General features: G+C 41.3%; 1 protein-coding gene across 1 annotated transcript in view; it reads left to right on the forward strand.

Moving 5' to 3' along the window:
• zgc:153039 (uncharacterized protein LOC767698 homolog) overlaps positions 1 to 21,293 on the forward strand; it is a 134,306-nt gene that overhangs the window by 96,750 nt on the left and 16,263 nt on the right. The window contains exons 10-11 of the mRNA XM_063045709.1: positions 13,335 to 13,527; positions 14,995 to 15,169. Of these exons, the coding sequence (XP_062901779.1) occupies positions 13,335 to 13,527; positions 14,995 to 15,169 (368 nt within the window). The remainder of the gene's footprint in view (positions 1 to 13,334; positions 13,528 to 14,994; positions 15,170 to 21,293) is intronic.

Raw genomic sequence — 21,293 nt, forward strand, 5'->3', positions numbered from 1 at the left:
TTCCATCCAGGCTTGACAGGAAGCTCAGAGACCTCAGCCTTGACCCTGCCTTGTGCAGCTGGATCCTGGACATCCTGTCAGATCGCCGGCAGGTGGTAAGAGTGGGCTCCCTCACCTTCACACCTCTGACTTTCAACACAGGAGCCCCTCAGGGCTGTGTATTAAGTCCCCTCCTTTACTCCCTGTATACCCACGACTGTGTTGCCAGCCACAGCTCTAATCTGATAATTTGCCAATGACAGTACAGTCCATCTCCTTATCCACGGGGGATTGGTTCTGGCACCCCCCGTGGATCCCAAAAAGCGCTGATGCTTAGGTCCCTTATTTAACCTGTCTCAGTGTGGTGGACTTTAGGACCCAGCAAACCGCTGGACCTTATTTAACCTGTCTCAGTGTGGTGGACTTTAGGAGCTCTGAATCCGCAGTGTTTCTGTTCACAAAAATAATCACGATCATGATTGAAATAAAGTGGAAATAATAAAGCGATCGGAAAGAGGTGAAGCGCCATCGGTCACTGGAAAAGCGTTAAGCTACAGTCGGTCAACGATCAGAACAATTTTAAAGGATAAAGTGCGAAAGGCCCTGCCCCGATGAAAGCTACAATTATTACTAAGCAATGCAGTGGTTAAATTATTGAAATACATACGTTTCTTAAATGTTTAATATGCATAGAAAGGTAAAATATATACTATACACTAAGACAAACGTTTGACTAACTGATGCTAAATAATACCGGATGTACCTGTTCCGACTTACTTAGTAAGAGAACTTCCGGTTTTCTTTTGATCCCGAGCTGCGGTAACCTACGCACATCCTCCCATATACTTTAAATCATCTCTAGGTTACTTATAATACCTAATACAATGTAAATGCTATGTAAATAATTGTTATACTGCATTGTTTAGGGAATGATGACAAGCAAAAAAGTCTGTTCATGCTCGAACAACAAGTGCAGGAGAGGGAACATCTGGGTTTTCCCGATCTGCAGTTGGTTGAATCCGCACATGCGGAATCCGCCGATAAGGAGGACCGACTGTACATTGATTGGCCTAATCTCACACAATAACAAATTGGCGTAAAGGGAAGAAATCATCTCTCTGACACAGTGGTGTCAAGAAAGCAACCTCTCCCTCAATGTTGCAAAAGCAAAGGAGCTGGTTGTGGATTACAGGAGGATTGGAGATGGGCTAACCCCTATTGACATCAATGGATCTGGTGTTGAGAGGGTAAACAGCTTTAAGTTCCTCGGCATCCACATCACTGAGGACCTCACGTGGTCGGTACACACCAGCTGTGTGGTGAAAAAGGAACAACCGCACCTCTTTCACCTCAGACGGTTGAGAAAGTGTGGTGTGGGCCCCCACATCCCAAGAACTTTGTACAGGGGCACAATTGAGAGCATCCTGACTGGCTGCATCACTGCCTGGTATGGGAACTGTACCTCCCTTAATCACAGGATTTTGCAGAGACAGCACAGCGCATTTGCAATTGTGAACTTCCCAATATTCAGAACATTTACAAAGACAGTTGTGAAAAAAGGGCCCGTATGATCATTGGGGACCCGAGTCACCTCATCCACAATCTATTCCAGCTACTACCACCCAGGAATCAGTACTGCAGCATAGAAGCCAGGTCCAACAGGCTCCAGGACAGCTTCTTCCACCAGGCCATCAGACTGATTAACTCATGCTGATTTGAGTGTATTTCTATGTTACATTGACTGTTCTGTTTATTATAAGTTACTATGGTTGCACATTGCACATTTAGACAGAGACATAACGGAAAGATTTTTACTCCTCATGTACGTGAAGGATGTAAGAAATAAAGTCAATTCAAGTCAATTCAATTCAGAAGAGCTCCCAATGACCCAAGAACCTGAAGCCCTGCCCTCTGCACCAACTTGTCAGCCATGCATTTTTCTGCCAAATCATCCTGTTTCTCAGCTTTCTACATAGCTCTCTAAATTCTCTTTTCGAGACTTCCTTGCTTTTTCTTCCCTATGTCATTGGTACCAATATGTACCAAGTCATCTGGCTGCTCTCCCTCCCTCTCCAAAATGCTGTGGACACGATCGAGATGTCCTGACCCTGGTACCTGTGAGGCAACATACCAGTTGGGTGTCCCGTTCATGTCCACAGAATCTCCTTTCTGTTCCCCTGACTATTGAGTTCTCTATCACTACCACTCCCCTCTTCTCCCTCTTTCCCTTTTCCACCACAGACCCATGCTCAGTATCAGTAACTTGGTCTCCGGTCTCTATGACATTCCCCTGGAAGGTCATCCCCCACAACAGTATCCAAAGTGGTATATTTGGGGTGAGTTACGTGGGTGCCGGGCAGGATGGCTGCACGTTAGCGGAGCTCCAACAACCCACCACGAAGTTCTATTAATTGCAGCATATGTATCCCACCTTGTCCGGATACAGGTATCCTGCAGTTAAAAACTCTTCGTTTTTTTCACTAAAAGGGCTATTAACAACTTTGAGAGATAATTCTGTACGACGCCGAGACCCAAGAGCACTACAGTGAGCCATGTGGCTACAAGACAGAGCCCGCAATCCGAAGTTCAAGCCACACTAATGACACAGACGGACCAAGGCTCCAACATGGAGAATTTACTGGCTGAGGTTAGTCGTATGAGTTCCACTCTACTCGTGGTGGCTGCTGATGTATCTACGATTAAGGAAACGACAACGGAGTTGAAGAACAAGAACTCGGTCAATGCCATTCGAGTGAGGCTGACGGAAGCCGGGGGCTGTCTCTCCAGTGTGGAGGACACTACTGTGCAACTGGTGGGTGCTAGCAAGCAGAATAATAAACGCTTGGACCTGCTGTGGAACCGTGTCGAGGAGCTTGAGAACAGGAGCAGATGCAACAACGTCAGTCTGATCAGTCTAAAGAGAGGTGCAGAAACGGGCGGTCTGATTAAATGTGTGCAAAGAATCATGTCCGAAGGATTTGGCATCAAACTGAACGCAGAGCCTGAGATTGAGAGGGTGCATTGGGCCTTGGCTCCCAGGCCAGGCGAGGATCCTAATACGATTCTTGCGCTCTTCGGCCAGAGAGGAAGTGCTGCAAGCAGCCAAAGCAAAGAGAGGAGTTGAGTGGGAAGGATGCAAAGTTTCCTTCTTTCCAGATACGTCCAGAGAATTGGCTGAAAAACTGAGGGCATTTACTACGGCTCGGAAAATGCTGCAAAAAGTCAATGTGAGGTATACACTCACTTATCCAGCAGTTCTACGCTTCACGTGGAAAGGAAGGAACAAGTTCTTTACTACTGCTGCAGAAGCAGAGAAACTCATTCAGAAAAACTGCGGCGCTGGCATTGACTGAGAGACAGGATTTGATCACAGTAATAGGTGGAGATAACTTTCTAGGTATTACAGGGTGGGTGGGGAGCTGGATGAAGCGGTCTGATTAGGGTGAGGCTTGCTAGCTGGCACGGCACTTTGTGGGCCATATCATGTGTCTTTTTCTTTTCTGTTTCTCTGTGGAGCTTATCCTGCCTGTTTGTTTTTATTTGTTAGTTAATCTGGCAGGAATATATTATTTATATGTTTTTGAGTTATGTTGGTTTTTTTACTTGTTGTTTGAGAGCGCAGTATTTGCAGTGTTTTTTGGTAATAATTGAGCACAGGGATAGAGTACAGCAGGTTTTTTTTTTGGGCTATTTTTTCAGAGTTATTGCATTCCAGACTCAGCCATCTGGGAAAATATATATTTTTGCACATGTGTGCATGAAGTTTAGGACATGAAAATGGTTAATTTCATATTATGGAACATTAATGGGTGTGGAAACCCAATCAAGAGGAAAAAGATTTTATCATACCTTGAAGGTAAACAAATTGATGTTGCATTTGTCCAGGAAACACATTGTAAAGATGCTGAAGCACTGAAATTTAGAAGAGATTGGGTGGGCTAGGTATTCTATTCATCACTCAATAGCAAACAAAATGGGACAATGATTTTAATTAACAAAAAACTTAATTTTGTATTGCTTGGAGAATTTAAAGACAAGGAAGGCAGGATAATTTGTATAGATGCACTTATTAATGGGGTGAAAGTAGTACTTTGTTACATATATGCACCTAATAAAGAAGACCCAGACTTTCTTAACAAGGTGAACGAAATTTTAGGCACTAAGGAAGGAAAAATAATTTTAGCAGGAGACTTTAACTAAGTAATGGACCCTGTTATTGATAAAAGCAAATTTCAGACATCACCAGTACCCAGGGACAGGGCTGCCTTACATCAACTTATTGAGGATATTGGTCTGGTGGATATATGGTGATTGGTGAATCCATCCGGAAAAGAATATACATTTTTCTCTCATCGACATAAATCCTACTCTAGAACAGATTTTTTTCTAATATCCAACTCCATTGTTGAACAGGTGATAGACTGTAAAATTGGCCCGATAGCATTATCAGACCATGCACCGGTTGAAATTCAAATTGATTTAAATACTGAAAGGAGAAGGAGGGGTAGATGGCAAATGAATACTATGCTGTTAAAAGATGAGGATTTCAGTGATAAGCTGGCTGACGACCTGACTATGTTTTTTGAATTGAACGTAGGGACCACAGTAAAGCTGCCCTCGGTATGGGAGGCATCCAAGGCGTATATAAGAGGAAAATTAATAGCACAAACATCTAAAAGGAAGGAGGAGAGTATGGAGCAAATAAAAAATCTAGAGGTAGAAATAACCACATTGGAAAAGGTTTTAGCAAGACAATATACCGATGACTTATACAAAGATCTGTGCAGTTTGAAATTCCAGCTAAATAACATACATAACAAAGAAGCAGAATATGCATAATTTAGATTAAAAACAGGTTTCTACGAAGGTGGTGACAAAGCTGGTAAGCTGCTGTCACGATATTTAAAGCAGTAGAATATGACTAGTGTTACACAGGTTTCCCCCGCCATCCGAAGGTAGAGCGTTCCTATGAAATGGTTCGTAAGCCAGAATGTCGTAAAGCAAAGAAGCAATTACCATTTATTTATATGGGGAAAATTTGTGAGCGTTCGCAGACCCAAAAAATAACCTACCAAATCCTGCGAAATAATACATAAAACCTAAAATAACAGTAACTTATAGTAAAAGCAGGAATGATATGATAAATGCACAGCCTTTATAAAGTAGAAATACTTTTCTACAATCATTGCCGCACTGTTCTCCATACCGAAAATCTCACGCAAGCGCTCTCGGCAGAAACACTCTGTCCAATAACCTTTAAGCTATGAAGCTGCCAAATCATACCAAATAACGCATAAAAATACACAGCCTATATAAAGTAGAAATAATGTATGTAGAGTGTAGTATCACCTACTGGAATTGGGAAGACAGCGCCGAGCACACTGATGATGGTGTGTTAGGCGGAGTCGTTGGAGGTTGGGTGGTGCAGTGGTCCCCAACCTCCAGGCCGCCAACCGATACTGATCGCGAAGAATGCAGTGGTGGCCGGGACGCACCCAGCACATCTTTAAGAAAAAAGCCAAAATAAACAAGCTAATTAATTAGGTGCTGCCTGGCATGTAAATGTCGGCCCAGATCAGAGGCGACGCAATCGGCAGTCGCCTCTGATCTGGGCTGACATTTACATGCCGGGCGGCACCTAATTAATTAGCTTGTGTATTTCGGCTTTTTTCTTAAAGATGTGTTGGGTGCGTCCCGGCTACCACTGCATTCTCCACAGCAATGTATCGGTCCACGGCCCAGGGTTTGGGGTAGTGGGACACTGGGGTGTCATCTCATCGTCGTCTGTTTCCATCAGGGCAGGCAGGTCATCTTCTTCTATCTCTGCCTGCCTCGATGTTGAAGATCAAGGTTTGTTGTCTGCTGTGGCTGATGTGGAAGGCTTGAAAAATGACAGTATGCTTGACTGCTTAGCCTCGCGCATTTTTCTATCATACAGTTCTTTGTAAGCACTCAAACCATCTTGCAAATATTCCCTAAACCGACGTACCCTTTCAAAATTAAAATCGTACTTTATCATTGCAGCAAAAATCTCATGCAGTTGCTTCACGTTCAGTTCCTGGATGACTTCACTTTCGGTCCGTTCGCTACTGCATTCGTTTTCGATTGTTATCCTTTCCTCTTCCAATCACATCAGCTCTTCATCTATCAGTTCTTGGTCATGGAATGCTAAAACCTCTTCAACATCATCTTCGTCAACTTCCACAAGCCAAACTCAATTTGTCCTTGCTTCGTTCACCACGATCGAAACGCTTAATTATGTCTAGTTTTACGCTAAGTGTAATCCCTTTACGAGCTCTTTTAGGCTTTTCCAATACCTTCGAACTCATCTTGCAAACGGCTGCTCACAGGCACATGTTTAAGCAATGCCGGCTAGAATGCAGTTCCGGGGGAGGAACTTGGCTGCTCAGGGCGCGCGCTGCCTTTTTTCGTAACAGTGAATACACCTTCTGTTAGCGAAAACAGGTAACTAATGTAGGTCTTTCATAACAGTGAGGTTTTGTAAAGCGAACGTTCGAAAAGTGGGGGACCTGTAATTAAGAAAGGGGATACATTAGTGTCATCATCTAAAGAAGTTAACAAAGTCTTTCGACAGTTCTATGAACATCTATATGCATCACCGTTTAACCATAACCAGGAGGAGCTGAATCGGTTTTTTGCTAACATAAGATTGCCTACATTATCCCCGCAACAAGCTGAGTCCTTGGATGCCCCAATTACTGAGGGTGAGGTCAGACGAGCTATTGCAGCTATGAAAATGGGGAAATCTCCAGGTATGGATGGCTTCCCAGTTGAATATTGTAAGAAATTTCTGGACATATTGGCTCCTATTCTAACAAAAATCTATTCAGAAGCACTTAATTTGGAATCTTTACCGAATACATTTAACGAAGCATTAATATCGTTGATCCCAAAAAAAGACAGAGAGGCAATAGATCCCTCCAATTATAGGCCTATAAGCTTAATTAATGTGGACTGTAAGATACTGACTAAAATACTGGCTTTGCAATTAGAGAAAGTATTGCCATCTATAATTAATACTGACCAGGTTGGCTTCATTAAAGGCAGATCCTCAACTAACAATTTAAGGAGATTACTGCACTTAATATGGCTGAACTCCCCAAGTAGTATCCCAGTTACTGCCATCTCCCTGGACGCCGAAAAGACCTTTGACAGGGTTGAGTGGAGATTTTTAACCACAGCCTTGTCATTCTTTGGGTTTAGCTCTGTCTTTAAATCATGGATTAGAATTTTGTATAAAAACCCTAAGGCTGCAAGACATTGCGTTAGTAGCATATTCAAGAACGATGACCCACAAAGTAACCCTTTAACTTAATACTTTACATTACCGCAGGAAGTTCATAAAGCATCAGTGTTTTATAAAGTGTTCAAGCATTCTGTAGGTGAATCGTGTAACAATCTCAAAGCGGTATGGCAGAACGATCTTGGAAGTGATATTGAAGATAATGAGTGGTCAAATATTTTATCAAATGTGGGTAGACATATTAGGGAAGCGAGAGGGAAATTTATTCAATATAAGATAGAACACATATTATTGGACAACAACTAGACTCTACAAAATGGGAATTGTTAATAATTTATGCTGGAAATGTAAAAATGAGGTGGGCACATATTTTCACATGATTTGGGAGTGTTCCATGGTTCGTCCATTTTGGTGTAAAGTTTTTGATTTGTTGGGAAGTTGGTCGGGTTCCACGCTGCCCTTGTGCCCATGGCTTTATCTCCTGGGTGATAGGACAATGATACCTAATGTAAACAATGACAAGTTCACTATTTTAAAGGTGGGTCTCATCACAGCTGCAAGAATTATATTGCAAAACTGGGAAAAAAAAACCCCAGCTGTCCCACTGTGAAGGAATGGACTGAGGAAATGATTAAGATTTCATCATATGAGCACATTAAGAATTAACAGTGAGGGAAAAGTGCAAGATGCGTGGGATCAGTTTTGGTTGTATGTTAATTTAAACTTAAGTTAGAACTTCTTTCTGTTTCTAAGTTTTACTTGTTTTCCTGTCATGGGATGGCTGTGTAAATATGCTGTACTCTATCTGCTCCCTCACATGCTGTGCTGCTTTGTAAAATAAGAATAAATAATAAAAATTTGAATTACAAAGTGGTATATTTATCATTGAGCAGAATTGCCACAGAGGTGCTCTGTGCTAACTGCCTGTTCACATTTCTATTTATCCTGATACTCACCCAGCGACTCACCTCCTGCAACTTCAGGGTGAATGCTTCCCTGTAACTTTAATTGATTATCTCCTTACTCTCTTGTACAAGCCGAAGGTCATCCAGCTGCTGCTCCAGATCCCTAACACGGTCTTCAAGGAGCTGCAGCTGGATGCACTTCATGCAGATGTAGTTCCCTGGGAGACTCTGGGTCTCACAGGACTCTGCCACCCGGCATGAAGAACACACACCAGCCATTTACTACACTAGGTACAATAAAAGAAAAAAAAGGGAACCTCAACAAAAACTTACCCACAGCCAATGGCTCTTCTGAGCTGAAGCCTCCTCTGAGTCAAAGCCTGACACTCCTACCCTCACCTCTGGCCTACTCCTAACAATGGCCACCTCGCTTGTCGTTTCTATAATTTGAAATAAATGTTACTGACTTGGGAGAAACCTCGTCACTGTGGCCTGCTCCTGTCGCTAATTGGACTGCTGGATGAAGGGTCTCGGCCTGAAACGACAACTGTTTACTCTTTTCCTTAGATGCTGCCTGGCCTGCTGAGTTCCTCCAGCATTTGGTGTGTGTTGCTTTGGATTTCCAGCATCTGCAGACTTTCTCATGTTTTCTCCGGTAGTTTATTGCTCTTTCACTGTTTAGTGAATTGGTTACTGTAAATTATCACTTATCAGAATCCGAATCAGCTGTAATATCACTGGCTATATGTCATGAAATTTCATTTTTTGTGCTAGCAGTACATTGCAATACATAATAATGGGAAAAAACATGAATTACAGTGAATGTCTGTGTTATTTATATATATATATATCAAAATAAAATTGTTATATTAAATAAGTGGTGCAAAAATAGAAATAATAGAAGTAGAGAGGTAGTGTTTATGGTTTCAATGTCCATTCAGAAATCGGATGGCAGAGGGGAAGAAGCTGTACCTGAATCACTGAGTGTATGCCTTCAGGCTTCTGTATCTCCTACCTGATAGTAACAATGAGAAGAAGGTATGCCCTGGGTGACGGGGGTCCTTAATGATGGACGCCGCCTTTCTGAGACATCGCTTCCTGAAGATGTTCTGTATACTACGGAGGCTGGTGCTCAGGATGAAGGTGATTAAGTTTATAACTCTCTGCACCTTATTTCAATCCTGTGCATTAGACCACCCCCCCCCGCCCCATACCAGACGGTGATGCAGCCTGTTAGAATGCTCTCCACAGTACAACTGTAGAAATTTCCAAGTGTCTTTGGTGACGTACCAAAACCATCTCAAACTCCTACTGCAGCCACTGTCATACCTTTTGTAGCCGTGTTGATATGTTGGGTCCAGGTTAGATCCTCAAGAGATATTGATACCCAGGAAATTGAAATTGCTCACCCTTTCCAATTCTGATCCCTCTGAGGACTGGTGTGTGTATCCTCATCTTGCCTTTCTGCAGTTCACGATCAGTTCTTTGGTCTTACTGATGTTGAGTGTAAGGTTGTTGCTGTGACACTACTCAACTAGTTGATATATCTTGCTCCTTAACGTCCTCTCATCACCATTTGAAACTCTGCCAACAGTGGTTGTATCATCAGCAAATTTATAGATGGCACTTGAGCTGTGCCTAGCCACATAGTCATGAGTGTAGAGAGAGTAGAGCAGTGGGCTGTGTATCCCTGATGAGCACCTGATGATATCTGATCTGTGCAGATTGTGGTCTTCTGGTGAGGAAGACGAGGATCTAGTTGCAGAGGGAGGTACAGAGGCCCATGTTCTGTAGCTTTTTGATAAGGACTGGAGGAATGATTGTGTAGGACGCTGAGCTGTAGTCAATAAACTGCATCCTGAGATAGGTATTTGTATTGTCCAGGTGACCCAAGGCCACGTGAAGAGCCAATGAGCTGACCTTCACTGTGAACCTATTGCGGCGATGGGCAAACTGCAGTGGACCCAGGTCCTTGCTGAGACATACCCAACCTCTCAAAGCACTTCATCACCGTAGATGTGAGTTATACTGGATGATAGACAATAAGGCAGCTCAGCCTGCTCTTCTTGGCTACTGGGATAATTGTTGCCCTTTTGAAGCAGGTGTGAACTTTCGACTTTAAGGATGCAAGATTGAAAATATCTTTGAACGCCCCCACCAGTTGGTTGGCACAGGTTTTAGAGCCCTTCCAGGTGTTCCATTGGGGCCTGTTCACTCTCTAGAAAGACAGTCTGGCGTTGGCCTTCGAGACAGAGATCACGGCATCACTGTGTGTTGCAGGGATCGTCATAGACGTAGTTTTATTCTCTCTTTCAAAGCGTGCTTGAAAGGCGTTGAGCTCATCTGGGGGTGAAACATTACAGCCATTCATGATGTTAGGTTTTGCTGTAGATGTAATGGCCTGTAAACCTTGCCAGAGATGACGTGCTTCCAATTCCGTCTCTAATCTCATTTGGAATTGTTCCTTTGCTTTTGATATAATCGTCCGCAAATCGTACCTGGTTTTCCTGTACAGACCTGGGTCGCCAGGCTTGGATGCTGCAGTTCTAGCCCTCAGCAAACTACGAACCTCCTGGTTCATCCATGGCTTTTGGTTTGGGTATGTACAGTATGTTCTGGTAGGCACACACTCATCTACACAAGTTTTAATGAAGTCAGTGACAGCTATGGCGTACTCATTCAGACGCGAAGGTGAATCCCTGAATATAGTCCAGTCCAGCGATTCAAAGCAGTCCTGTAAGTGCTGCTGCCCCTCCCTTGTCCAAACCTTCTTGGTCCTCACTACTGGTGCTGCAGTCTTCAGTCTCTGCCTATACTCAGGGAGTAGAAGTACAGCCAGGTGATCAGACTTCCCAAAGTGTGGGCGTGGAATAGCACAGCAAACGCTATTGATGGTGGTGTAGCAGTGGTCCAATGTGTTGGTTCCTCTGGATTACAAGTGATTTGTTGGTAATAATTATTTAGAGACTTAGATTTAAAGAGAGATAATAAGGAATTGAATTAGATTTGCTGGAACATACGAGCAAATAAAGCAGCAGGGCTATCAGGAATTAATGAAGAGAGAAATTGACCTGACAGTCAATTGACCAGACCTGACCTGAAATTGGCCAAGTATCCTTTTACTTGTCATATTAAGTAAGTACAAGTTTCCCTACATAATGTGCGTGTCCCATTTTTGTTGGTGTTTTTTGTGCGGGGAGGGGTGATTTAGGGTTTGATGATCGTGCTGCCGTTCTTTTCTTTCTTGGTTTCGTGGCTATCCGGAGAAGAAGAATTTCAGAGTTGTATACTTCAATAATGTGAACCTTTGATAGTTGCTTTCCTTTTCTTACTCTGACTGTCTGGGGGTCAATAGTGCCCAACTTACTTTCATTCTCATCTTCAAGCCATAATAACTGTTATTTCAAGCAGGTCGGGTTGTTTTGCTATATCTGTATTTGATTCCTTAACCAATATTATTATTCCCTCTTTTAACTTTCTCCCACTCTCTAACCTTTAAACGCCATAACTTGCAATATTGAGCTGCCATTGCTGAACTCTGGGTGGAAATACTTTTGTCAGCTTCTCAGTAATCCCTCTTATCAATTATATAAATCTGTGCCCCATAGTTATTGACCCGCCCTCCCCCTGCTCAAGTAGCTTTCATGTTCACTTCATCTAGACCCAACTTGCACCTGATTTACTTCTTCCTTTGGTTGTGTCTGTTCCAAAGGAAATAAGCCCATTGTATCCGTATCACTAAAATGTTACAATCCTGACAATATGGTCTTAAATCTCTTCTTCACCTTCTCCAATTATTCAAGTTTTTGCACATATTTCTGTAGCTTGAGATGCAAAGCTGGTCACTTAATGGTTTTGTAAATTCGATTATACATTGCACGAACAAATAGTATCCATTCTCTTTAGTGCTTCCATGAAGAGCCTTGGGATACTTTTACATATTAAAGGCTCTTTGTATTCATAAATTGTAGTGCCGAATAGATTTCACAACAACCATTCATTGAATCCTCTGCTATAACTGAATTGTTACTTAAATCTCTCTATGTTAAGTTTTTTTTTGTTAACCCTCCTCAGGTTAGAGTAAATGTGCATTTCCTGTCTGCTTGATAAACAACCTTAGCCTCTTAGCTTTTGCTCTTATTATTCACTCTTATTATTGCATTGCATTTTCTTTGCCGTATCTGGCATCTCTGGTTTTATTGAATTTGCTTCTTATGGAAAAATTTCACCACAGAGCATTCAGAAAGACAGATATACAGTATGAACAACTTATAATACAATTGTCATTGTTCTGATGTTGAATTGAGCCCCTGCCGAGGGAATAAATTTGTTCATATTTACTTTTTAAAAATTGGTAGCTTTGGGGCACCATATATAATGTGATGAAGTCTATTACCTAAATGTCTGACTAAACTATTGAGTTTAGAGACAATACATAAAGTTCCTTTTGTTTTTAAAGATTAAAATTTATAATCAAAAGAAATGGCTATATAAATCTTGATTTTAATTTTCCTGTCTAAAACTGTCTGTATAACCTTTTATAACATTTTCAGTTCTGATTTTATGCATTTTTGTGAAGACATTTCCTGTTAATTCTAAGTCTGGATAACTTGAAAATTATACAGTAATTTGTATTAACACATTTAAATCAAACAGCACTCAAGGCTATTTATGCTTGAAAGGAATTCAAATTAATAGATAATTCAAATGAAGTGATTTTGAATTAAAAGAATTAAAGGAAAAAACTATCTTGCAGTAACATTTGAAATTTCAATCAACTGCCATTCTCTTCCAGTAATATGGAATAAATTATTTTCTTGCAAAAAAAGCTGATATAACTTGTTTATACGTTATTTTGAAAAAACTAACAAGGTCCTTACCCCTTGTATCTCCCACCCAATATTTATTACTCAAGAAGCAACATAACTCCAGACTTATTTATGTAACAAAGCATACTGTTCGCCTAGTAAAATGTCTGTTCTCCACCTGTTTTCTAATGTTAGTGTTCTGGAGTTGTTAATTAAGTGAGATTGTGGGGGATAGGACAGTACATAATACAGCTTGTATTTGCTCCAGTCAATAACATTCTAGTGCCCTTGAAAAATGGCATACTTAATTTGTAGAGTACATCACATTAGCTCATCCACTAATTTGTTCTATTCCATATTTATTTTTTCTCTTCTCAGACCAACCTTCCGTTACTTCACGTGGCACACTTGCGTGTTGGGGATCGTTGGTTGTGGAATTATGATGTTCTTGATAAGCCCAATATATGCCTCATCCAGTATTGCTTTCATGCTGATATTGCTAGTGGTCCTTCACTATGTATCACCCTCTAGCAGCTGGGGTTATATCAGCCAAGCTATTATCTTTCATCAGGTACAGATAACTATTATAGAAACTTGTTCTGTGATTATGTTAATTCTGCAATGTAATCATTTGTGTAATAGATTTCTTAACAAATCATCATTAGTGCAATTGTACCTCTGATCAAATCTAATTTTAACAGTTAACTGAGGTTGATTGAAATCTGTAAATAAAACTTTTTTCAGTGCCATCACTTATTGATGCAAAAATACAGGCAGATTTGCCATTGTGTTTCAGAAGCTCATAATCTGAATGAAAATTACAACATGGGAAACAGGCAGTATTTGCAGAGAAACCTCTCAGATGAAATTTTCTCAAAACTGGTGTTCTGTTAGATTGTTATGGACCTGCTAATGTTAATACAAAATAAATTGAATATTGGAAAAGCTTGCAAGATTTAATTGCACTGAAAGTAGGAGAAAATATTTGCAGAAGTACAGCAAGAACATTTTCTATAGAAGAAAAGCTAATTAAACAAATTTGCCATGGGTTCAGGATTAGATCTTACTGGTTGCCCATTTGGGGAAAGAAGTTAATTTTCATTTCAGCAGTAACTATGTCAAGCTTCTGTCTCAGATTATCTCGCTATCTGATTAACGGTAACATTCAGAGGAATAGACAAAGTCAATTTTTTTTTTACAAATGCTTATTATTGATTTAATAATCCACATATGTAAGACTGTGTGTACATTGATTGCATACCAAATAAGTGCAGATTTCATTGAAATCCCACCATGTGAAAGTCAAGATGACTAAGGAAATGGCACTTAAATACAAAATATAAGTACAAGAACGTATTCATCAAAGGAATGAAGGAATATTTTTTGATAATTGGTCCAGATTTACAAGTGTTCCTAAGAGGTATTCCTAATCAGAATCAATTTTGATTTTCATTTCACTCAAGAAATAGATTTTTTATGGTAGTTTATTCTGTGGTAGTTCACTTCATTTTAGAGAAGGTGCAGAGGGGATATACCAGGATGCTGACTGGATTAGAGAACTAGCCTTTTGGGGAAAGATTCAGCAAGCTAGGCCAACGTGATAGAGGTGTATGAGATGACAAGAGGCATAGACAGAGTGCATAGCCAGCACCTTCTTCCCAGGGTGGCAGCGTCTAATACGAGAGAGCATACATCACAGTATGTCCTTTCATATTAACCATTGCCACCCTGTGACACTATAGAGGTATATGTCAGTGGTAGGTTTGTTACTCAGAGAGTGGTGGGTGTATAGAATACACTGCCAGTGTGCTGGTAGAGGCAGAGCTATTAGGGACATGTAAGAGATCCTTAGATAGGCACCTGAATGAAAGAAATGGAAGGCTATGTGAGAAGGAAGAGCTAGGTTGATCTTAGAATAGGTTAAAAGGTCAGAACAATATCGTGGGCCAAAGGGCCTGTACTGTGCTGTACTGTTCTATTTTGTACTGTTAATATGTTTATGCAGTAAAATTCTGAATTCCATAACATGTGTTTTCAGGTCAGAAAGTATCTTCTCATGCTTGATGTTCGGAAGGATCATGTCAAATTCTGGCGCCCACAAGTTCTGCTGATGGTGGCCAACCCTAGAACAAGCACTCAACTCATAAGTTTTGCAAATGACCTAAAAAAAAGTGGATTGTATGTCCTTGGTCACGTTCAGAAAGGAAATTTGGGTAGGCAACTGTTTGCTCTTAATTTCCCAATATGAGTTTTAAATTTGTTAAATCATTGAAAATGCTGTGTTTTTCTTCATTGCTTATAGTGCAGGTCAAAGAGATTTTCATATCTCTGATTACCCAAAATGATACTAATTTTATTTTCACCATTCTTTTCAGTGCATTCCAGACCACCACAATCCATTGTATAAAAATTCATATTGTATAAAAAATGTGAATTCCTCTCTGTTTCTTTTGCCAGTTACCTTGAAACTGAATCATTTGGTTCTGTCTTAATAGAGACAATTTCTTCTTTCTTTATCATAGCCCTTCCTAATTTTCAACACCTGGATTAAGTCTCTGCTCAAACTTCCAGGCTCCATGGTAAACAATCCTTGCTTTTCTTCTCTTTAACATTATTGTGAAGTGAAACTCCTTATTTAAGTTTTTTATTTGACTGAAGAAATGCACGTTTGGATTTAACATAGATTAGAGATAGGTAAAATCTGCCATGTCTCTATTTTCACCCTAAATGAAAATCTCTGCTATGCTTGTGTAATGTTTTCTGTACCAAATTATTGTGATCTCTTGATGTTTGAAAACTTTGTATTCTACACCCATCACTTCACCCAATGAATCTCACCAACAAATGGCTTATTGTGACTTTGATTTTCCTTGCTGCCAACATTCTGCAATATATGTCTTTGTAACACGTTCAATTATTCATGCTAGGATCTTGCTGAATGTTTACAAATACATTGAACCATTTTCAGGTAACAAGCATCTCATTTAAACTTGAGTAATATTTGTGTTGCACAGCTTCCTGATTTTATCAATCATTGTATTAACATACCAACAAACTACAGTTATATGTAGATTCACTTATGTTTCAAAATTTACAACATTACTTTCTTCTATCAATTCATATTTATGAAATAATATTTAATTTCACCAAAAGAAAAATGTTCAATATCATATACAGATCACTTCTGAAACAGCTGTGAATTTAGTCAATTTTACTTAATCTTTTCCTGTACCTTGCATTTCAAGTACTTATTAGGATCCTAAAAGTTGAGTGAATATTGCTTCTGTCATTAAAAATGTATAGTAATTATAAAGTAACAGGTCATTATATGCAGACCACTGAGCACAATTAGTCTCATAATGTTTATTCTCCATTCAAGCAAGTAGCTCCAATTACATTTGCCCACTATGTCCTCGTATCCCTCCAATTCTTTTTTTTCGATCATTTGTGCAATTTCACTTTGTTCCTTGGGGGACATGTTATCATTATTTGTTTCTGATTTGAAATTCAACATGACTTCAAACTATAGATCAGTCAGTCAAAAATTTTTCCTTATTTACTTAAATGGTATCTCTGTTTTGAAAACTGTTACCAGATTTTCCTGACCTTCTGTTTTTAAATGAAATGCCAAAGCTTTTCAGTGCTTCCATTATAATCAGAGCCTCTCTTCCTGATTCTTTTTTTCATGTATTTCTTTACAAACCTCATTATTCTAAAGTGGGGCATTTGAAACTGAGCACAATATTTTATCTACAACTGAACGAATCTTATATGTAAATCTAGTCTAATTTTGTCTTGGTATTTTATGCTTCCTTTTAAAATAAGGAGATCTATGATGTGTTTTTGCACAGCCATGTTATTTAGTTCTTCTTTTCAAAGACTGTCATGGGTAGAATTACCCATGATTCCATATTGATCAGGTCTTCTTGTACTTACAAAGAATCTTGGCTGTCCATATGATTTTATTTTCTGTATTGCCAACAGAGGAGCTGTGGTCATGGTGGGGAATCTCTTGGGAGACTAAATACAAAAGGAATGCCTAATGGCAGAGTAACCCCTGATGCTGCTGTTGGGACAGGGGCAGGAGAAGAGGCGGCAGACAGGGAAGAGGTGATGGATTGGGATGGGGCAGCAGAGAGAGAGCGCAGTTGAAGGAGGGCATCAACTGAGATATGAAAGTTCCCCTTGACCATATTGGGGCAACGTATCATGGCACTGCCTGGATCAAGGCCTGTGGTAACTGCCCAAGCAAGAATTGGGAGGTATGTTTAGTTCATAGAGCTGAACAAGGCAGTAAGATCCTGGGTAAATTTGGCAGAGAGAAGTAGTCAGGCACCTGCTGCCATACAACTTCCACTTAGAAAATGAGAAGTACTAGCAAAAATGGAATTAACTACCGGTAGGCTTTTGAAAAGTAGCTAGAACAGGCGATGCAGTCCTGCAGAGTGAGTTTTGGGAGTGAAGCAAGGGATTAAGAAGCAGGTCCTTGAGTGTAGTGTCACCATTTTATGCTCAGCGCCACCAGCTGGTGAGGTGAGAAATAAAATCAGAGGCTGGGTAAATTCATGGCCGACAAACTGGTTCAGCGAGCCAGGAATTCAGGTTCTTGGACCATCGGGATCTCTTCTAAGGTAGAGGTGCCCGGTACAGGAGGTTAGTGTTGCATTTAAAACAGTGAGGGACCAATAGAATTGCAGGGAAAGTTGCCTGTGCTTCACGGGAAGGATTAAAGTAGATTGGCGGGGGCAGGAGGACTCTCAGTATGAGCAAGTCATGGAAGAAACCTGTAGCCATGGAGCAAGTTTAGTAATCAGGATGGCCAGGGATTGGAATACGCAGCTTTGTTTCAGTGTTAGAGCTTTGACGGATAAGGCGGATGAACTCTGACCCTGAGGAGTGGGATGTTGAGAGAAGGACAGGACTGGCAGCTCAGTAATCCAGGATACAGACACCACAGGCGTGACAGAGGTACAGGAAAGCAAAGAAAGGCTGTAGTGGAGGATGTAAAAGCAGCACTTAGAGATGACATTATTGTGGGATCATCCAGAGAGGCCATATGAATAGAAACAAAAAGGGAAGGTTCAGTATAGTGGGGCTTTTATGGACCTCCAATAATCCGTGGGAACTTGAGAAGCAGGTGTGCAGTGAAATTACTCATAGTTGTAAGAATAATACCGTTGTATTCATGGCAGATTTTAACTTTTCCAGTATTGACTGGGCTACCAAGAGTGTTAAGGGCTTGGATGGGGGGTGGATTTTATGAAATCTCCTGAGTCAATATATAGAGGGACCCCATTCAGGAAAGGATAATTCTGGACAACTTAAGGAGGGAGGCTGGGCAAGTAACTGAATTGGCAATAAGGGAGCACTTCAGCTCTAGTGACCGCAGTTCTGTTAGTTTTAAGATAGTGATGGAAAGGGATAGGGCAGGTCCAAAAATTAGGGACCTAGTTTTGGAGAGGGGCTAATTTTGTGGGAATCAGACAAGATCTAGCAGAGGTCAGTCAGGTGAGCCTGTTTGAAAGGAAAGGAATTAATGGCAGGTATGATTGTTTTTAAGATTGTGACAGATGGTGTCCAAGAGCAGCCTGCTCCTATCAGGGTGAAGGGTAAACCTGGTAAGTTTACTGAACCTCTGATAATGAGATATAGTGAGGTTCCCATCAAGATGAGAACCTTGATAATGAGGGGGCGAAGTAAGTTGTTTCTCAGAATGAAGCCTGCACCTGGTGGTGTGCTCCAGGGACTGGTGTTGGGGCCGTTGGTATTGATAACTGATTTGGATGCAAATACACAAGACTTGATTAGTAAATTTGTGGATGCTGTTGTGTGGGTCTTCAGGCTCCCATACCTGAAGAGAGCATGTTCCAGATGGTAAGAGTCCTTACTGATGGGTGCCACCTTCTTGCCTGAGGCACTGCCTCTTGACGATGCCCTCGAAGGTGAGGAAGGTTGTGCCTGTGATGGAGCTGGCTGGGGCCGCAACTGTCTGTAGCCCCCTCTGAAGGCTCCATGTCAGGCATTAATGGAACCAGTCAGAATGCTCTGCACCGTACTCTAGTCAAACTTGCAAGGACGTTAGGTAACATGCCAACTCTTCTCAAGCTCTTAATGAAGCAGAGCCACGGGCGTGACTTCTTCGTGATTGCATCAATGTGTTGAATCCAAGATAGATCCTTTGAGATGTTGGCTTCCTTTTCGTAAGGAACTTGGAAATATATCAGCTCCAATTTGTGTTTTAAAAATGGGTGTGGTTGCTGTTAGTTAGCCTTACAAGGACATTAATTAACATTAAGAAGTATAATTTTATCTCTTTGCCAGATCTAGCATTTAAGTTGTTAGGACAAGTTACTAAAGGTGTCCCAAATGTCTGAGCTGATCTGTTACATTGAGGTGTTTGTTATCCACTGTACTAGTTCCATATCCATGGGAGTTCGTTTATAGTTAACACCTCTACTATTTGTTCTTTCTGTCGACTATGATTCACAATTTTGTGATCTGCTGCCTTTCATAGTGTTTCTTTTTCCTCTGCAACTAAGATTGCTCATTATTTCACATTCTTGACTTTATCCTTAACTATCCCATTGCCACAGACCTTTTTGAGTGGCAAAATACTAATTTAATATCTGGTCTTATGCTTTTCTAGTCAGCAACAAAGCATGATTTTCCTTTGACCTATTTCATTATTTTTCATAGATTTCTTGTCATTTCCCCCTAAATATTTATGCATTCTCTCTTTTTCTCTCTACTTCCTGAGTGTAAAGTGAGGTTCTAACAGACAGTCAGTCCACTGTCCCCTCAGGCTTCAAGGCAGCCTCCGTCATCCCAGAGCCCGAGGGCGATAGTAACCTGGCTCAAAGGCTACCATAAGTGGCACTGACCTCAACAGTAATTAAGTGCTTTGAGCCACTGGTTATGGAACACATTAAATCCCATCTTCTTGCTGTATTGGACCCTTTCCAGTTCGCCTACTGCCCAAATCGGTCTACTAATGATGTCATTGACTCTACTCTCCATTCCATCCTGTGCCACCTGGAAAATGGTGGCCTATATGCCAGGATGCTGTTTATTGACCAGCTCGGCATTCAATACGATCGTACCTCAGAAGCTGGTGGATGAACTGTCCTCGCTGTGCCTCAACACCTCTCTATGTAACTGGATGCTGGATTTCTTGAGAGAAACGCCACAGTCAGTCTGTGTTGGCATAAATATCTCTAGCTCCATCACTGTGAGCACTGGCGCACCCCAGGCTTTATGCTCAGCACGCTGCTGTTCACATCGCTAATGCATGACTGTACAGCGCGATCCAGTTCAAACTGAATCATCTAGTTTGGTGATGACACAACAGTTGGCCTCATCAGCAACGACAGCAAGACGCCATACAGAGATGGGGTAGAGCAGCTGGTAGAATGGTGTGATTACAGCTTAAGTCTCAACATGGACAAGACTAAAGAGATGCTTGTGGACTCAGAAAAGTGCAGGCCGTACCACAAACACGGCTAATCCAGACATCCCACCCTGAAAAAACTCATTTCAGGGAGGTAGCACCATCGATTTGCGGGAGACTCCCGGGAGAGGTGGGATGTCTGCAATAGAGTAGCTCCTTAGCAACTGGCCAGCTAGTTTAAATAATGTTAGCTATGCAAATGAATGAATGAATGACACCTGTTAAACTCACCTCAACATGTCTTTTACAGTCTTAACCCACCATGGGCAATAGAAAAATCACTGTTGCAAACAGTGCAGCGAGCAACGCTGTCATTATTTTGACCCCTATTAGGCAGGGGTACACTTTAGTGTAGTCTGGGGTGACGTACGTTTCATATTTTATTTTTTTGGAACACTCTCGCTCTTGCTCTTGCTCTCGTTCTCTCTGTCTCTCGCACGCGCACTCTCTCGCTTGTGGTCGCTCTCAGTCGCGCTTGCTTTCTCGCTCTCGCGCGCGTGCTTGCTTTCTTGCTCTCGCTCTGTCTCTCTCTCTCACGCTCGCTGTCTTGCGCTTGCTTTCTTGCTCTTGCGCTCGCTCTCTCGCTCTCTCTCGCACGTTCTCTCACACTCGCTCTCAAAAAAAATCAATTTCTGGGGCATTGTATATAATTTGCGGGCATCAGGGAGCCACTATTAATATGCGGGAGACTCCCGGAACTTCCAGGAGAGGTGGGATGTCTGCTGCTCGGTGGAGAGAATTAGGAGTACTAAGTTTCTGGGAGTACATATAATGACTGATCTCACCTGGTCCCTGAAAGCACAACAGGGTTTCCACTTTCTGAGGAGATTCAGGTAAGTGAGGCTCCCCCCACCCCACCCTCCATTTTAACCAGCTTTTTACTGGGGCAC

The sequence above is a fragment of the Mobula hypostoma genome, chromosome 4 (genome assembly GCF_963921235.1).
Source record: "Mobula hypostoma chromosome 4, sMobHyp1.1, whole genome shotgun sequence".
Taxonomy (NCBI): Eukaryota; Metazoa; Chordata; class Chondrichthyes; order Myliobatiformes; family Myliobatidae; genus Mobula; species Mobula hypostoma.